Raw genomic sequence first — 18,469 nt, 5'->3', positions numbered from 1 at the left:
TCTTAAATAATCCTCAGATTTTGTATTAAGAAATAATGTGGCTGTTAGCGCAAATAGTAATTTATTGCGAATACTCGATATTGCAAGCAGGGGTGGATTTACTCTGACGCTAATGACGCTAAGCGTTCCCCGAAACGTTATTGTGGCCATAAAAGATTAATAAACGATTATCATAATTACATAAAATACATTTGTTAGAGCGCAAAGACTGTAAAATTTTAGTTTAGCTAAGATAAGGGTTATTCGAGAAGAGCACTCGATAGGCCTGCTCTTCACCATCTAACTATAAGCAAATATCATAATCTGATAAATTAGCCAAAAGATTTTTAAACATTAACAATGTAAATATCAATTATATTAAATACTAATTTCCTATTGATTTAACAAACATCGATTCAGCCAGGCTAAATGGTTTTAAATTTCATTTAGTTCAGGAGCTGTAAAATCGTTGTTAGCTGCAGGCCCTCAAAACGCTAAATCCTTTATCGATTAGAAACGTTCCGGCTCGTAAGTGTTTCATACTCGAATTGTGCTAAAATAACGAATTAAAAGAATTAACAAATACCTTATGGTAGAGTTAAAATACTTTAACGAAAGTTGGGACAGGTATTAGGTAGCTTATGGCTAATGAATATCGGACTCTTTCCAACTGGCAAACCAGAGGTCGAATAAGAGTATTAGCGAAGAAAATAATGAATTTGCTTTCGCGTTAGTTGCCATGCTCTGAGCTGTTTTGTATGCGAATAAACGACATTCGAGGTACGCTGCGAATTCAATGAATCGGCACTGTTATTTCCCCCCTTTTCCATCGTTTTCCTTCTTCGTCGAAATCATGTGCTTACGCATTCACTAGGCCCTTATCAAGATAATAAGAAGATCAAAGGATTATTTAAAAATTGCTAGTGCGCAGGCAACGATAAGAGATCAATCGCTCTGTCTGAGTCTGGTATTTTATCGACGTTTACGATAGCAGCCTGACAAGCCTCAAAGTAAATGTAAAAAATCCACGATAATTTCGTCTATCTAAATCATGACAGGAGATGAGTAATCCAAAAATCAAATATTTACGTAAAAGACAAGTACACTTACATATCTCGGAAACGGTATAAATGTTCAACTGATTCACAAGAATTGGCAATAACAATATCTAATTTTGATATTTATTTTACCATAACAATGGTAATAATGATAGTAATAATAACAACAACAATAACAAGTTCAAGGAACTAATAATGCACCATCAGATTAGCATTGTTCTCGCGACAGAGAAACAAATCTTAACGTACAAGACAGAAAAACGGAACAAAAACAAGATGTTGACGCGCGCGAATGTCGCGATGAAACGAGGATGATGAAAAACGCGAGAGGCGTGCGCGTAAGAACGCGGTGACAATTGTACGATAGAACGAGACTCGGAGAAGAAGTAAAAAAAGTAAAAAAAGGAAAAAAAAAGTCGTCCTCGACGACAACGAAATCGCGCATTGTTCGGTAGACCGGTGACCTGCGAACTCTCCCACACTCCGCACGGTCTGTCTCCGCGACGACGAGCCGGTATACGCGTGTTTTTTCAACCAAAACGATGTACGCTCGCGCGCCAGCGCGTCACCGTATGCGAATGCATGGAAAATTTTTATGCGTCGCATATAAATACTACAACTTTTTATATGTGTATCAACTTCTTGGACTTATCGCTTGTCTTGCAACTTCAAAGACTGTAAGCTTCGACATTGGGTTCGATTTCAAAATTCGTTGATGCTTAGTGAATATATCTCGCTCGATGTTGCACATTTAACGAGTTACTTGGTAGCTAACCAAATGATAAATACGTTTGATCTTAGGAGGTTGTCAACGTTCGACATATATTATCGGTATTTCCAGGTTCTGAAACAAAAGCATCAATATGTATCGTCAACACAGTATTGTCCATATTTATTGACAAAGCATATTTTCATCGAGAACCTTGAAATATTGTCGTTATCATTGATCCTCCGTATATCGTCCTTAGGATAACTGGCTCTAGCTTAGTTCCACAAAAATTACGTGTATTTAACAAAAGCTTTCGATGATATATATATTTCTATCATTAGCGACGAGTAAAAGGGAGATTTTGTTCATAGCTCGAAAGATACTTTGCCCTGGAAGGCTTAAGGGATCACCGAAGAGTAAGCAATTACTTGCAATTTCCTTTAATCTACCAACTTTCTTAATCTACTTATGATTGTCGATACAATGCCAAAACATGACAATATCCTTTATCCGCAATATTTCGAAAAAGGATAGAAGTTTGGCAAAATGTGAAATACCGATGTCACCAATATTTTTTAATACGCGATCGTCGTTTGATAAACCAGAATGATGCGTTTATAGTGGACAAAGATAGTTGTTTGTAATATGACCATTCTCGCGCGATCATTCGTAATGCATATTTATCATTTTTCCATGCTTCCGGCCGAGATTACTCGAACGCATTTGACGCGTGTTCGACGAACAAACGTCTCCGCGAACAATTTCCATTTCGTGTATCATCTATATTTCTTAAATATGATTTTCAGCCAGTAACTCTCGGTAGCCAAAGTTTTTAATATTCTTACGGATACCGAGTAGATTTCGCAACGAAGTCAGCCGCGCTTGCAAAGAAGCAAAGTAAGCCGAACTCTCTCAGATCCTACGTTGCATGTTTACGTACTTACGTGGTCGCGTGCACGCGACATTGTACGTTAATGAATCGTTAAACGAGTAAAAAATAAGCGTATTTGTTTTTGATAAAGTTGGCTTTAAATATCAGTAAGAAATGTTCGATCCCGCGGATCTTCTACACGACACTTACGATAAACAAACGTCTACTTAGGTATGCAATTATACGATCCATAAAGTAGCGTTAATCGCTTCTGTATCTATTTATATAAATATACGTAAATACTCGAAGAGAAACAGCCATCGTGACGTTATAATATCAAATTAATCTACCAACAATAGAATGTAAAATTCGAATCTATAATTTTCATTCGTACGATGGAGCCTTGAAATCATCGTCGATCGCGTTCGATTTCCGATCCAGCAGAGTTTCATCGCCGAAAATGATCGTCCGCTCTTTTCCATCGGCGCGATACCGCAATAATTGCACGGTTGCGCGAATTCACGGCGATTGTGCATCGGTGTAACGTTCAGGGAAATGTTGCGCTCTCCGGTGGCGCGAGGTTTATCGCATGCGCGATCGAGGGATCGCTTCTTTAAATCCGATCGCGGCCATCCGTGGCGAGCCATGCAATAGCGACCTTGCATGGCACGGCACCAGGTTTATTGGCAATTTAGCATCGGGCCACACCTAGGCTGCGAATGGCGACGTGCATCGCGAACAAAAGAAGCCCCCGCGTTAAAAATAACGATATAGTTACGGATCATTATGCGGCCGGGGCACAACGATTATTATCGAGCATTGCTTCCAGTCTCTCTCTTTTTGCTCGTCCGTTCAATGTTAACGCTACCGCAATATATCCATAACTAAAGCGTAGAACTTGTATCAAAGAAATCGAAATGAAAGGTGCTTGTAATAACGTAACTATGAGCGCACGGGAAGAGACAAACCTCTATAACGTTAACACCGCGATCGCAGATTTATTAGATTCTAGATTTATAGAATACAGATTTATTGCATGAAATTATAAAAGGTTGATCGCGTATCGGATATTTTCTTTGCTTCTACGAACGCGTTGAAAATCTCGACACGTCTTTTTACGTACATTGGCTACCAAAAGTATTTGCAAGTATCTTACTTTCCAATGAAACGTTCTTTCAGATCCTATAGTTTTTCACGTTATCAAATTTCTGTAGTTACATGAAAGTACTTCTAAACGATACGGAATTTAATTAGTTGATGTATTATATGCTATGATAGATACAATGGTGTACAAACACCAATGGTGTACTCTCTAGCCATGGTATTTTGCGCTTCTTGTAGACTTGATAGGATTTTATCCCTGTTGGAAATTTGCAGGCGATACAAGATTCTCTGAACGAAGAGCTTCGGTCGCAACGAAGTGGATAAGCGTGAATTCGATTCGATCGTTGGTTGGTTTACATTTACCGGAACGTTTTCGTCTCGTCACACCGGTAATGCACTTTAATGCAATCATAGACGATTGACCTTGGTCAAATGGCCAATTAACCGCACACTGTGGCGGCACGAGCGGCACGAGTGGCTGAACGAGACGCGTTTAGCCACCACTGGGCGAAAACTTTGATGCCCTGGACGAAGACCAGACCATGCTGACACCGAACGATGATGAAGATCCATTGAACCTGCACCGAATCAGCCTTTCGCTGAATTATCGTGAGATAACGTTACGCACTTACAAATACATAAAGGTAACATACAAAGATAAGAAATACTCCATTAGCGACAAATAAATAATAATATTAATAGATACCGGAACGATTTATTAAATTATGGTATATACGATACAACGAACGAAATTCTAATGAAAGTACCTATTGACGACGTTGAAAAAGATTGAAAGTATTGTCCTGTTTTTGGGCCGAGATATCTCAAACGAGTTTCGAACGAGTATAAATATTGCAGAAGATATGCTCGAACCTCGCAGAAGCTGCTTATCCGATTTAAATGAAAATAATTACTTATATAAATGTATCCACCGACATCTGCGGCCAGATAATGACAGTTTAACGAAATTTCAATTTTTGAGCTGCTTGCTGTCCTGTTACACTTTGTGAGCTTAATATCCAAAGGGACAGCTGGGAAGCGTCTAACAAAATGCACCATCCATCGAAACAATTCTGTTTTATCATTGTTGAGATTATTATTAACACCACGCTAATATTGACCTCAACAGCCAATCATTCTTCGATACAATAATGACGTATTATCAAACATAAGCGTTTTATCAATGTTTAAGCTCAATATCTAACAACCTTGGAGAAACGGTCCACGAAACAATAATTTCGAATTAATTTTATTGACAGCACGTACGTATAATCCACAAATCTAATAGGTTTATTAAGTTATATACTTTTAACGAGCAAAAGTTTTTCATTAATGAATCTGAAATCTGTTTCACACGTCAAATAGCATTTACGGAGAACATTTTCAGAAACATCGCTCGAAACCCAGTTATCCGTTTCAAAATCATTGAAAACAGCGACGACAAAAGATATTCTACGTCCTATTTAATCGGTAATGAACCAAGGAAGATTTCAATCCAGAAATTCCAACAATTTGTTCTAGAAACATCTTTAAGAAGGTCTGACGAAACTTCATCATCCTTCGTTTCGAATACTTTCATCTACATTAAAATCATCGACAACGACGAAGAATAAGGAAGTTCCAATGTGTAATAGATCCAATACAACACCCAATGGAAACAGGCACTCTCCTCGAAATCATCTTTGACTTTGAACAGTTTCGTCCACGTTAAGATCAGAAAAAATAACGAAGAATAAAACAACTCTATACCCGACTCTCAGACTCTTGGAAAACGTTTCCAGTAGGATCGGACATCTTTCTCGAAATCTAATCATCTTTCATCTACATCGAGTTCATCCAAACTGTCGAACAGTATAAAAATTCCAATCCCTAGGAAACTCAACTCCAAGAAGCATCCGCGAAGTTCATCTCCAAAAGCCGATGATTCATCGCTTCGTGTACTTTCATTCGCATTAAAGTCGCGAAAGATGTCAAGAGGAAAATCGACTTTGCAGCTGGTTGTATCGGTAAGAGGACGAAGAAGAGAATTGTCGCGAGTACCTGGCGTATGGGTGGTCGCGTCCAAGGAGACCGGCGGCATGCCGGTGTTGCGCGCGATCGCGTGCTGATGCGGATGTTGATGGTGCGGATGGGTGAGAGGGTCCGTCTCCTGGTACGAGGGGTAATCGGCGTAAAACGGTTCGTGGCCTGTCATCAGCGTGTCCAGCATGTGGAGCACCATCTCCGAAGATGCAGCGGGGCCGCTACTCGTCGTCTGACAGAGTGGATCCGAATGGTTGTTGCCGTACGTGCCGACGATTATGGCCGGCGCCTGCCCCGAAGGCCGCGACGTCTCGACGCCCGCGACGCCCGCCGTGACGTCCCTCTGATGATTTCTCTGCCGCTTCTTCTGCTGCCCGGTGCTGCCCGCTCGTTGACGCGCACCTACTCGCGCCGATGCACGCGCGCATTCGTGCACCCACCCTCTCTCTCGCCGCGCCGCGACGTGTGTGAGAAAACACCGAGACGATCAGCCGAGAGAGGATCAGGCTCTCAGAATCGACTGGCCACGATCGAGCATGCGGGAAAGTTTCGTCGTTGTTTTCCAGGAACGCGATAGACTTTGCTCGTCCACGAATTGCATAGCTAAGTTTCGGCGAGCATGCGAAAATTTCTAGGCGAGCAGGAGAGGGAGGCAACTTTGAATATTTATATACGTTCTATCCTAAGAGAATCGTCGACGGAGTTCGTAGAAACGTAGATGACCGAGCACTTTTCACGAGCAAAAAAACCATGGACGATCGGTTTGCAAAATTCTTCACCTCGGTCAGTGTCAATTCACTAAGATGCACAGTATCATCACAGAATCACGACGGACTCTCCGATCGTTCCTCGCGGTAAACACACTTTGGTAGCCAGCATAGAACAGGTACAGTTTCCCTCGTACCTTCTGTATATCTTAAAACTCGGCAAACCAAACGAGACTCCTATGCACACAGAACTCTAGTACTTTAGACGAGATAACAACTTCCACGCGGAATACCGCGTTGATCCGCGCAACAGGTGTTCCACGGGTTGGAGCCAGCCACCCTCGAGGCACAAGCCCTCTATCCTTCTTTTACCTTCCAAAACAACCACTCTGTCTCTTCCAACTGTACTATAATCTTCACACTGTATCCAAGCGAAAGAACAACTAGCACCTGAGGAGCTCGAAGAAAATCTCTGGCTTTTCTTTAGAAGAATGGTGTATCAACTCGCGAACGAATGAACGACCGAACGTCGAAGAATCACAACGAGAAACGAAGACTCGAGAAGAAAATACGCGTCGGATGAAGAAAAAAAGATCGACGAAAAAGAGGCGCGAATCGTACGTACAACAGAGCTTCCTCTCGCGTGCACTCTCCACTTGACGTGAGCGCGCGTGTCACTGTGACGAAGCGCCGCGCCGTTTCCGCTCTCCGGTCCTCTGCATCAACCTCCCTTCCGTCACTTCCCCTCCCGTCCAACCCTCCCCTTCCGCCGCCAGCAAACGTTACCCCCACCCCGTTCCTCGACGGGACGCGATTCAACCAGCTGCGTACTGTTTCGTCCTCCGTCACATTGCTGCTCCTTGTTGGAGGTGGAAGTTTCCAGTGGCGGGGATAACGAAGCACTGATGGGGGAGAAATGCGGCTCGTGGTGGGGATACGTGTGACGCGTAGTGGGGTGAGTGGTCGGTTGTAGGGGTGAGTGGGGAGGGGGAGGGATTCACAAACGCCCCTTCGAAGCTTCAACAACCACCTGCTGCCACCGAGGCGATATTTTCTACGCGATTGAGTATGTGCCATGGATTTCCTCGAGAATTTAATGCTTAGATCGGACGACTGGTTTTAAGTAGGTCCTACGAGTCAATAAAGAACAATGTAATGTAGAGAATTGTAATTCGAGAATTGAGTATTTCGTAGGGTAGCGGATAGATATGTCTCAAGCATCAATTTGGGTGACTTGGTTAGTTAAGCGTCTTGATTTATGGCATTCAGCTATTTTGGGTCACGTGGAATTGATTAGTTTATGAGAAAGTTGAAACGAACTGTCTGTGTTTAAGGTAGTTTCGGTGGATCATTGGCTTTGCTCGTGCGAGATCGTAAATTAGAAGTTAAGACACGTAAATTGGATAAAATTGGGTTGCTTTTCAAGGGGCGCCTAACGGAGGTGTCGTAAAGTTAGAGGCCCAGCTGGCTGGAATTATCGTAAGCGTATGCTGGAGATGTCCCATCCCCGTGATAGATCGACTAAGGATAATATTATTCTTGGTCCTGTGGATCGAACGACAAATCTCGTTCCTTGCTTGACACTGACTTTCCAAAACCACTAGATCATTCTTCTAAAGAGTCTTAACACTTAGTCGTCACAATGCTAACGTATTCAATATGCCAACTGATTCATCTCGAGTAATTTACTTTCTAAAGATATTCGCAACTCGAAGGTATTCTTATATTTCTGCGAACATCGACTATTTCTGTTAAATCAAGTTCCAAGACGGTAACAAAATATTCGCCAGAAGAACGAAATAGAATAGAGCTGCAAACGTTTCATCAACCCACCTCCTCATTCTCTCGTACGATAAAACAACGAATAAGAGGAAATGCAGAAGAATCTTGCCTCGAAAAAATCATAAAAAAATAACAAAAAGAGAAGAAAAGGAAGAAGCATAAAACAGAAGTAACGTGGCGGGAGTACATATATACATACTGGTATAACGCTTATAATACGAGGTCGCAACTCGAAGGGCCTAGCCTATTTTTGAGAGGGGGCTGGCTGGGGAGGCGCAGAGAGACCGGATGCTAAGAGAGGCGAGGCAAACGGGGGTTTCTCTGTTCGGCGGGCTCGCACGTGATGCAGAGGGGACCGGAAGTGCTCGCTCCCCTACGCCTCGTGCCTCTCGCTTCTCGTATAGTCCGCCGGCAATAGTAATGGGACTTACGAGCATCGCACAATAAGGACACGAGAGTTCGATGCGCCTTGTGCCTTCGTTTCTCCGCACGCTTTTACCGTTCGCGCGAGTTGCTTTGCTCCGCTCTTGTTGCGTTTGCCTTCGTTTCTCCCTATCCCTGGATTTGCACCTCCCACTTTACTCTGTCCTTTGGCCTCTTTTCTTCCACACGTCGTCTTTTGTCCTCGCGTTCGGCACGAGTTAACAGAGTTACGGCAAATCGATGTCTGGTATGCCTGCAAGTCTCGACCGGTGTGTCAGATGTGTTTTCAAGAGTCGAGGGGTGAAACTAAAAAATATTCCGATTATCTCTTGGTAGTTTCGATTTAGCAGACAATTCCACGCGTTTCTTCCAGTTTACGGTCTCTATAGCGAAAGACCGTTGACGAAAATTCGTTTGAAACTAGAGATGGGAAATGAGAAATATATCGGACAGGAAGGATCTAGGAACAACATACGACTATCAAAAACTTCGTCCCACTACTAAAAACAACATGGTATTATCTGAACCTTTCGACCAAGATCCAAAGACCTATCTCTGAAACCTGGAACCGACAGTTAAGAAAATTGGAAACCCGTCAAAGAACGGTGAAAATCTAGAGATCGTCGAATCCCTAAAAACCTCGCGAGAGCTCGATAATACCCGCTCATAATGGGGGTCGGTATCTCAACGTACTCTAAAACGGACGTACCAGATCTTACAAGCTTCTTTCTCTCTCTCTCTCTCCTGGCATCTGTTCGATTCTGAACGCTCTCCAAGTGAGCAACAATGCCACGTCGTGCACGTACGCGCTCACAAGCGAGAGCCAGTTCGAGGAGGCTGCATTTAGGGGTGCATTAAGGGAGGAGCACTCGAGGACATTATAAAACTATCTCGCTCCCGGAATATTGGGGTAGGACTCCTCCTTCCCTTTCACTATGCTGCCTCGGCTTCCGGTTGTAACATGAGCTTCCACACGTTCTATTCCTCACCATTATATCTAACCATCTCTACCCATATTTCTCTCCTCTCTAAGACGAGCTACCACCAATCAACGATCAGGAGGAGGACGAGAAACGGCGGCCAGAAGAGAACTACGACGGCGATGACGATGAACGACGTCGTCGAGGGCGAACGTACACGGACAGGAAGAAGGGACGAAAAAAAAAACATACACATACACGGCGATCGTGTCGTGAGTTCTGAATGAGCCAGAGGCTTTGTAGGTCCCCGAGGCGGTGTACGAACTATGAATGAACGAGTGAATGAATACAACCTGCGCCAACAACCATCAACCCCCCGTCACCCCCTTGTCCGCACGCCTTTTCCCTTCGCCGATCGTTTCATCCCTCTACGACCCTACTCGCCGGATCCTTCATCCCTCTACTGGAACGTTTGTTCCGCGGCCTTCTACGATCGTCCACAAGCCTCTCATTATGACATATGCTCGTGCTTCCACCTCGTCGCACTTCGAAAAACGATGTTTCCGATGGTCTTCTATTCTTCGCTTTGGCTTTTACGAGCCGGATGACGGTTTAATTAAGTCAGCCCTGAATTTGGATTATTATAGTTTTGCTCGTAGATAGATAGTATCATAGCAGTCGGTCGTTCGACACAACTCTGGAGGACCTTGTGAAACTCTGGTAATTACGTATTCGATGCAGAAGGAAACCACTTGGAAAGCGATCGTTAGCTAGTTACGTGCGATATATTAATTCTTATGTATTCACTGTCTTCCAACAGAGTAGAATTTTAGGTTCTAGACGTTCCTCGCATCTTCTTGCAAACGAAGTAAATAGAAGGATCCTCAACCCTCGAACCTTACGAAATTCTTTCCGATACTTTCATTAAAAGCCTCGACAAATTCTTCGCTGTTCAAGCTCACCATTTCCGCTCCGCCACGCTATTCAGCTCGTTGCAACGACATCTAATACTTAAATATCGAGCATCCCCTTCGATCTACCCTCGATGCACCATATCGATCTCTCTCTCTCGAGGTATACAATGGCACACGTGCGGCTATAGTTCAGATATGAATAAAAGCAAGAGAAGAATATCGTTGGAGGACAGCGATGAAGGCTTGTGTGGCCGCTAAAATCCGCTCTTTCAGAGGACAACCGATTGGCCAATCAAAATGCCGTATGGCCAGTCTCGGCTAGTTATCACGCGGTGGTTGCTTAACAAATAATCATTGTACTCGTCGGCACGATTGACTAACCTTTCCATAAACGTAGCGAATGGCGTCACGATGGCCGTACCATTTTTGGCCCGGGTGTCAGTAAACCGTAGGGAATCGCTTTTGCGCGCACGGGATTCGACACCGTCTATAATTTATGCACGGGCGGCCGCGTGTGCGAGACCACAGTCTCTGTGTCCGTGCACGTGCGACGATCATACGTGACAAACGGAAACGATCGTCGTCCAACACTATCCTCGAAATATTTATCGACGTTCTATCGAATCACGATACGTTGACTCTTCGTGTCGATATATTCGGTTAATTGTAAAGAAATCGGTCTCGAAGGGTTGATATTTCGTTTGATATTCGAGCAGTGTGTTCGAGTTTCGTAAGGTTGAACCTTGGATGACGGATTGTACAGGCATTTGGAAAGCTCAGATCGCGGGATTTCGAAATACCAGGGAGTTTGTAAATTTGTTTTAAAAACGACGAATTCCTTCTTGGTATCGGCAGAGTTGAAAGAACATTATTTATTACGAATTTCTGAAGAGCAGCCGAATGGTAAAATCGAGCCGGTTGGTACTACGTTATTGAACAAAATTAAATGTTAAGGATGTGGCGTAGTTTCGTTATCGTTGGAAGAAATCGAACATTCTAGACCGAAAAATTTATCAAAAAATGATTGAAAGCAACAAGAAGATACACGTGTCGTTTAATAGATCGTCGATCTTTCTTGAATATCGCTACCTTTTCGAACATTTCATATATCAATGTAATACGACTATATCTTTAATAAAATTTCTAACATAGAACTTTGAGAAATGTTAATAACGAATTCTTCGTACGTACTGAATTAAGAAGGCTGAACCGAATAAATTAATTTCAATCGAAATTTACTAATCCAAATCTAACCTACATATTACTTCGTCGTAATTATATCTTTAATGAAATCCGTAATGTAACGGTACTTTGGGAATACCGATAGTAGTTCCTTTTTACGTAATAAATTAACATAAGATTCTAAATAATTCGAACAACGAATTATTATCAGTACTTGTAATTAAAGAAGAAAGATGGGAGTAAGCGCGGCTGAATTAATTTCAATGAACGATTTCCAAGCAAAAACGATAGGAAGATTTCGCAGATTTTTCATCGGGCTTGGCGTACTGTATCGTGATACTCGTGCACAAGCATAGAACGTGTCGTTGCAAGACGACCAACACAGGCGACCGTATAATAGACTCATTATTTCTGCTTGCCGGAGCACTGTTACGTTATGTATCGCGGCTCTTCGAGGTCTCTGGTTCGACTCTCGCTTATCCTCGCTTTCGACCTCCTCCTCTTGGAACTGATGCATTACGTTACTGCTGCACGCGCGTTCTCCAACTTTTCCAACCGACGGATCCTAGGCATAATTTATCCGATTATTCTAACTATTCATTATATCGTTCATTCAATCGCTACGATTCTGGAAAAACAAACAATCCTACGTTCCACTGCTTCGCTGAATCATCCTCGAGGAACATAATTGCCAACTTCGGTACAAACAGAAGACTTTGAATTCGAAAATCGAGGAATTCTAAGAAGTTCGAAGAACACTGCATTCTACTTCGAACTTTGGAGCAGAGACGAGAACAAGTTCTAGGGCGCGAAACGAAAGATTTTTCGGAGTTTTCAATTAAAAAAAAAAAAAAAAAGAAACAAATCGACAGAATGGATAGATATATTTTTTTTACGAATGAAAGACGCGTAGCAATAAATAGCTCGATCAAATCATACCTAGTTCCGAAACTAGGAAGGGAGTGACCGAGAGGCGCGGAGGAACATCGTGGATTTTTTATTGGACTAAACGCGAGGATGTCGAGAGAGGCAACAGAGCCCGGCGTCGTCTCCATTGTCCGCGGCGAAGCGTGCAGAGGGCCCGACTTTCCCTCGTTCACCCACGGTCACTGCTGCAATGACGTAAGGACCCCGGCTAGGTAATTGTTACCTACGCTACGAACGCTCGCCTCATAATGTTCTCCTCTGTTCCGTTCTATTCGACCCGGCTGCGATTCCCTAACGCGTATCAAACACGCGTGCACTCTTCGTCACTGTGTCACTAGCTTCGCTTCTTCCACAGAACCTACTCAAAAAATATCCAACCGATTCTTTACAAACATTTAAAATACATGTCGCAATTGGTACCTAGGATTCTGCCCAACGGAAAACCATCTTCACAAGCGTGTCGTCCTCGTGCAAGTAGAATTATCCGAATTCGATTGCAGTGGATTCCATGGAAGCAAGTTCTATTGGAATGGCGTAAAATAGAATTCGATGGAGCGAAATACCAGACTGTAATGACGTATCAGTGATACGACAACCACGAACACCCGTTTTCAAGGGATCACATTCCAATGCCGCTATGATATTCCACGAGTTGCTACGGTCGATTAACCGAGAAACGAGGGAAAATATCGGGGCAACGAGGAATTGTTCGATCGGATGAATGGGACAACGATCTACTCCCCGGTGAACGATTTTCCATTGTTCGTCTGTGGAACGACGAGTCCTTCGGCTGAATGAGTTGCGTCAGAGTTCAGCCGATGAAAACGCCGAGAATAAGGTGAATCACAGCGGCGCGAATTGCGCACCATGAACGGGGCCGCGAGATATTGCAATCCCGCGAACCCTTTGCCCCGTGTCAGGTGGAAGTCTCGGTTAATGAGCCGACTTCTTCCAGCAAGCATCGCGAAAACCCTCGGTGAAATCGCGTGGATTGTCGCTAGCCCCCTTCTTCCTTCTTTCCTCGTCTCCTCGAGGAGGGACGATCCGACGACGAAACGGTTAAACGAGACGCGAACACAACGACGATAATGAGAGACTTGTGGCAACACGTGCAAACGCGGTGTATAGAGAGATGCTATCAGCCACCCTGACGTAACAATGAGAAACTCCTCTGTGCCCGCCACTCGCAACGCTTTCCTTCGTTCGTCGCTCGCAATCGGGGAAATAAATAAATCGGCTTGTCGCACGCTGGACTTGCCATGCTCTTGCATCCTCTTCGTCTCTGCTCAGCGTTTCCCAACCTCAACTACGAGCTAATCTTCTAGGAGATTCGGTTGCGAGGAAGGAAAATCGGATTTTCTGGAAGTGATTGTCGGAAGTGACGATCTTTTTAATACGATGGACTTTTGTACAAAAATATAACAGTCGCTGTTGAGCGAGAGTGTAGATTAAAAGTTTAGTTATTTGTTCCTTGGAGCTCGTACTTCTCGTACTTTTCTTCTATACACGATAAAATTGCTTTCGATCGAAGTAGAACATACTTAAATACCTAGAGGTCTTATACGAGATTTATGTTCAGAAGCAATAGTCGAGGAAGGTAAATCGACCGAGGGGTTGGGAAACGCTGAACAGAGTCTTAGAAGAATAGATTAACTCGTTGTTCCTGTGGCTGTGCTTACACCTCGCTCGAACAGGAGGAGTTCGATGTTCGGTCGAGTCCATATTGTCAGCGAGAGTTTTACACGACCGACGAGAACCTTCTCAGGACAAGGCTGCTCGTCGTGTACCATGCTTCAAGCCCTTTTAATTTATCACTTCGCGTCGAACCTTTACGTATCTCTTTCCTTGCACGACTCGAGCTACACATCCGTTAACCTCGATCAATCTACACTTAGGTACAACGTTCGTCTCCCGTGTTTTCGTAAATGAACATTTGACTCTATATATTTTACGTTTCGTCCACGCGAAGCTGTACCATCGATTTTTCCACGTGTAAATCGATAAGAGATAAGGAAACTGGAGCAGAGGATAGATGAAATGTGAGAGACACTTACCATCATTATGATACTGTCTCGAGGGCAGAGAAACTGCGGCGGAAGGTGGTTGCAACGGGGCCGTAGCTTGGTTTCCAGTTTGAGGGCCGGATGAGTTCGAGGTGGCGGAACTCGCTGGCGTCGCTGGACTCTTGTGTTCCGGCGTCGCGCCCTGATGAGCACCGCTCTGGTATCCCAAGAAATCACCTAAATCTGGCACGCATACGCTTTCGTACATGTTGCCCGGCACGTTCTCCAGCGAGGCCTTCGCCGCGTCGACATCTGGATGGAAAACGGAACAAATTCCTCAGTTCGCCGCGTTCTGTCCACAGTTTTCTCGCCGACTATAGTCGCCGGTCGTCCCTGCTTCCTCGCGTATTACCGCAGATTTTTTTCTATTACCATTTCGTTCTAGGTTTTTTTTTTCTTATTCAAGGAGAAGAGGAACTGGAGGAGTAGAATCGGAGGAGAATCTTGGAAAGATGTTCTTGCGAAAGTTTTCAAAGTCTCGTATCTCGGCTAGTCACGATCGGACCGTTTAAAGTGCGAGCTGAATACCACGACAAAGAATACCTCTTCATACAGTATGCTCCGACGGTCCGAAGCGAAAAACCATGTCGACAGCGAAGCTCGATTTTGTAATTTTTATTACCTTATTTATTAGTCTTCGTAGTAATGGAATTTATACAGTTATATAATTATCATAGTTTCTTAGTTTTCATAGCTGCGATAAAGATGCAATAGCAGCAATAAATATACTTGTCGCCTTCCTATCTGTATGTTGCGGCGAAATTATATATTTATCTGTTTCTTATCTAATAAAATATTATCCGTCACCTGCCGCTACACAGAGCTTTAGAATCGATAGCTTACGATAATTGGAGGAATTCTAACGAACGATGGATATACGATGATGTTTACCAGTTTCAGAAAAGCGAAGACCCTGATCTTTACTACGTTCGAGTTCTAGAACAAGTCTAGAATATTTAATTGTTTCTAGTTTTTCGATACGTTAATCTTATTCCACCGTACAGTTATATCGTACACGTTAACACAGTGTTTACACAGCAGCAGAGCAACGCGGGAGGAGTAATTAATGTTTGTGGCCGTAGTTACGCGATTATAGAATTCCATGTCATTAAGCCAATTACAGTGGCGGCGGCGTTAAGCCGCGCGTGCAAACTCGGTCCCTGTTTTTACCATTCCGGCGCAAGAGCACCGCGAACGTAATCGTGATGAACGATCTAACCGTGCTCCATTATTACGGCCATTATTGCGAAGGAGACGATTGCCATTGGCGTGATTCATCGACGAACCAAACGTACGATTCTGCGTTTCTGACCCGGTGAGCTTGCGCTATAGGAAAATCAATTCCATCCCAGCAAACCACTCCACCTCTTCCCTTTTCGTTTTCACCTAAGTTTTCCATCAACTTTGACAACCGAACGATATATAAAACGGAATTTAACGTTTTCAGAACGAGATAACAAGTCACGAGATAACTTGACAATTTTTCTTGCACGTCCGAAATATCTTTCCCTCCGAAGAGAAATTTATTTAGAGCCGATTTGTTGGGTTGGCGACTAAGCGATTGCGGCTTTTGTCGTCAGGTGATATTGACAAAATCCGCAACCGCTTAGTTGCCAAGCCAATATTTACGATTTTGTAAAAATGACACTCTACTACGATTCGACAGATTTAGGATCCTTGTATAACGACGCGACGCACACGACCGTGTAATCCTTCGATCAGAAACATAAGATTCGAGTGGCCGGTACATAGTGATAAGTTCTTTCGCGCGATAGGATTCAATTTTGTAATAAGCCAAATGAAGGAAGTTTATAAACTTATTTGGCGCAAAATAGCGAAATTATAAAACAGGACTGCACGATCTTAGCGAACATCGGTCGAGTGCATTATATCGTTAAAACTATTAATCCTGCCAAATTACATGGCGTCGCCGCTATGAAATCGCAACGATGTCGCGTCGCATGTAATAATAAACAGAAAAAAGGAAATCTGAGATTGCGCAAAGGGCGACGAAACGACAGAAATTGGCTTGGACGAACGAACGATCGTTTCACCAGTGATTCCGATCGTGTACGCCTGCATCACGAGGATGCAGCTTTTTAGTTTCTACTTTTTTTTTTTACGGCGCACGAGAGAGTTTCCTAATATCCGTTCTCGTTCGCGGAATCAAAGCGATTACCCACGCTATGTCGCGTCTACGCGCGTGCACCAACACACGTTGAATCGCGATTGGCCACGGATCACGAGCGTTCTTCCATTGTTCCATCCGGCGTATGAAAGAACCCTCGATAAAAATATTTCAGCTACGTACGACTATGACAAACTGGTTTACGAATCGACATAAAAAAACTGTTATTTTTATGTAGATATTACGTATATGCTAATTTGCTGTTTTCTTTTATCAGACAGTCGTATCTATTTTACTGTGATGCGCTCGGTTATCTGAAATAATTATCCCGGCTCGTCTCATTATAGCGTTTCTACTCATTGTTTTCTGATAACAGAGATAGCTCGTATCGGTTACAGTCTGTTCCATATTTAGAAACGTAATGGTACTCCTGTCTTTTTTTTTTTATTATTATCAAATGCAAAGCAAGAAATAAAGTTACAAGGAAATAGATAAAATGTTATTCAAGAAATAGAATATTTATAACGTTCGTTTCCTCGTAATATCACGGCACGACACGATAATCTTGCTCGTGAATGATTTTATTGAATTTCGAATGAACCTGGTCACACATTAATTAGAGTACAGAATAAGAAGAAGAAAAGGAAGCGTGTAACGTCGGATAAAAATCGGATATGATGGAGGTTGGTGTTACGTGTGTCTAATCGGGCCATTCGATTGAATCGCGGTTTCCCCGGCTATCAGACGACACGAATAATCGATGAGGAAGTACGGGATTTTACTTAACGGGAATTAAATCATGGGTGAACCTCCGCTTCCTGCCCGGATCATTTCATACCTTGTCCCTCTTAGCCTCCCTTTCTCTTTCTCTATCCGTCTCTCTCTCGCTCACGCCCTTCCTGTCCACATCGGCGAAGATGTAGAAGTTCCAGGGAAACTTCCTTCCAACGATATACGATACGAACGATCAACGTCCCGCGACTAACTTCTCGATGATAGATCCTCTGCCGAGGTAAGGGAGAAGCCGAAGAAAGTCCTTCTTTACACGGTGTATTTTATCTGATTTCACAATTTTCTAACTTGACATCTTACGATATACAGACGTTCGTTAAATTTCTTTTATCTTTAAGAAACGATATCGTACATTTTCCTTTCGATTAATAGTTAAACGCATTATTTGGTTAACGATCGACAACGAAACGTACAATCCGCGGCGAATGAAAGATTTGCTAGCTACAGAAATTATCAACCTTTGTATTCTATAGTTAAACGGTGATAGCTCTTGCGCTGAATTAAAAAACACCGCTAGACGAATCTCTGGAATAAATTGAAAATGACGAGTACTTGGGTGACCGTCTTCGATACTCTTAGAAGCAAGAAGAAAATCATCATGCGCGCGTCTTTTCTGGAAAATGAATAACCATGACAACGTGAACACGAACAAGTATTATACCGGTGCTTCGATTTCCACCCTCTTTCCCGTAAAAATCGCTGGGTCCATTGTAAAGTATCCTGGCCTCTATCTTGTAATCGAAACACGAGTGGGATTACCGGGTTGCATGCGCGCTTTTACACACAGTGATCCATACAGACGTTGGTCGAGTGGTCCGAAAACCACCTAAGTGGCCGAGGCAATGGCACGGGAGCATTCTGGTGGCACAGGATATCCGGAGTGGGAGT

At 43.3% G+C, this 18,469-nt stretch overlaps 1 protein-coding gene across 5 annotated transcripts in view; it reads right to left on the bottom strand.

Moving 5' to 3' along the window:
- The window catches only part of LOC100644371 (ETS-like protein pointed), a 145,118-nt gene that overhangs the window by 11,967 nt on the left and 114,682 nt on the right, over positions 1-18,469 (bottom strand). For 4 of the 5 annotated variants that reach the window (XM_003398206.4, XM_020865101.2, XM_048409229.1 and 1 more), the window contains one exon: positions 14,653-14,913. The exons of the other annotated variant lie outside the window; for it this stretch is intronic. In XM_003398206.4, the coding sequence (XP_003398254.1) occupies positions 14,653-14,913 (261 nt within the window). The remainder of the gene's footprint in view (positions 1-14,652; positions 14,914-18,469) is intronic. 5 annotated transcript variants of the gene reach the window in all.

Source organism: Bombus terrestris, chromosome 10 (assembly GCF_910591885.1).
Source record: "Bombus terrestris chromosome 10, iyBomTerr1.2, whole genome shotgun sequence".
In the NCBI taxonomy this organism is placed as follows: Eukaryota; Metazoa; Arthropoda; class Insecta; order Hymenoptera; family Apidae; genus Bombus; species Bombus terrestris.
Note: the sequence above shows the minus strand (reverse complement) of the source record. Positions and strands in the feature narration are given on the sequence as shown.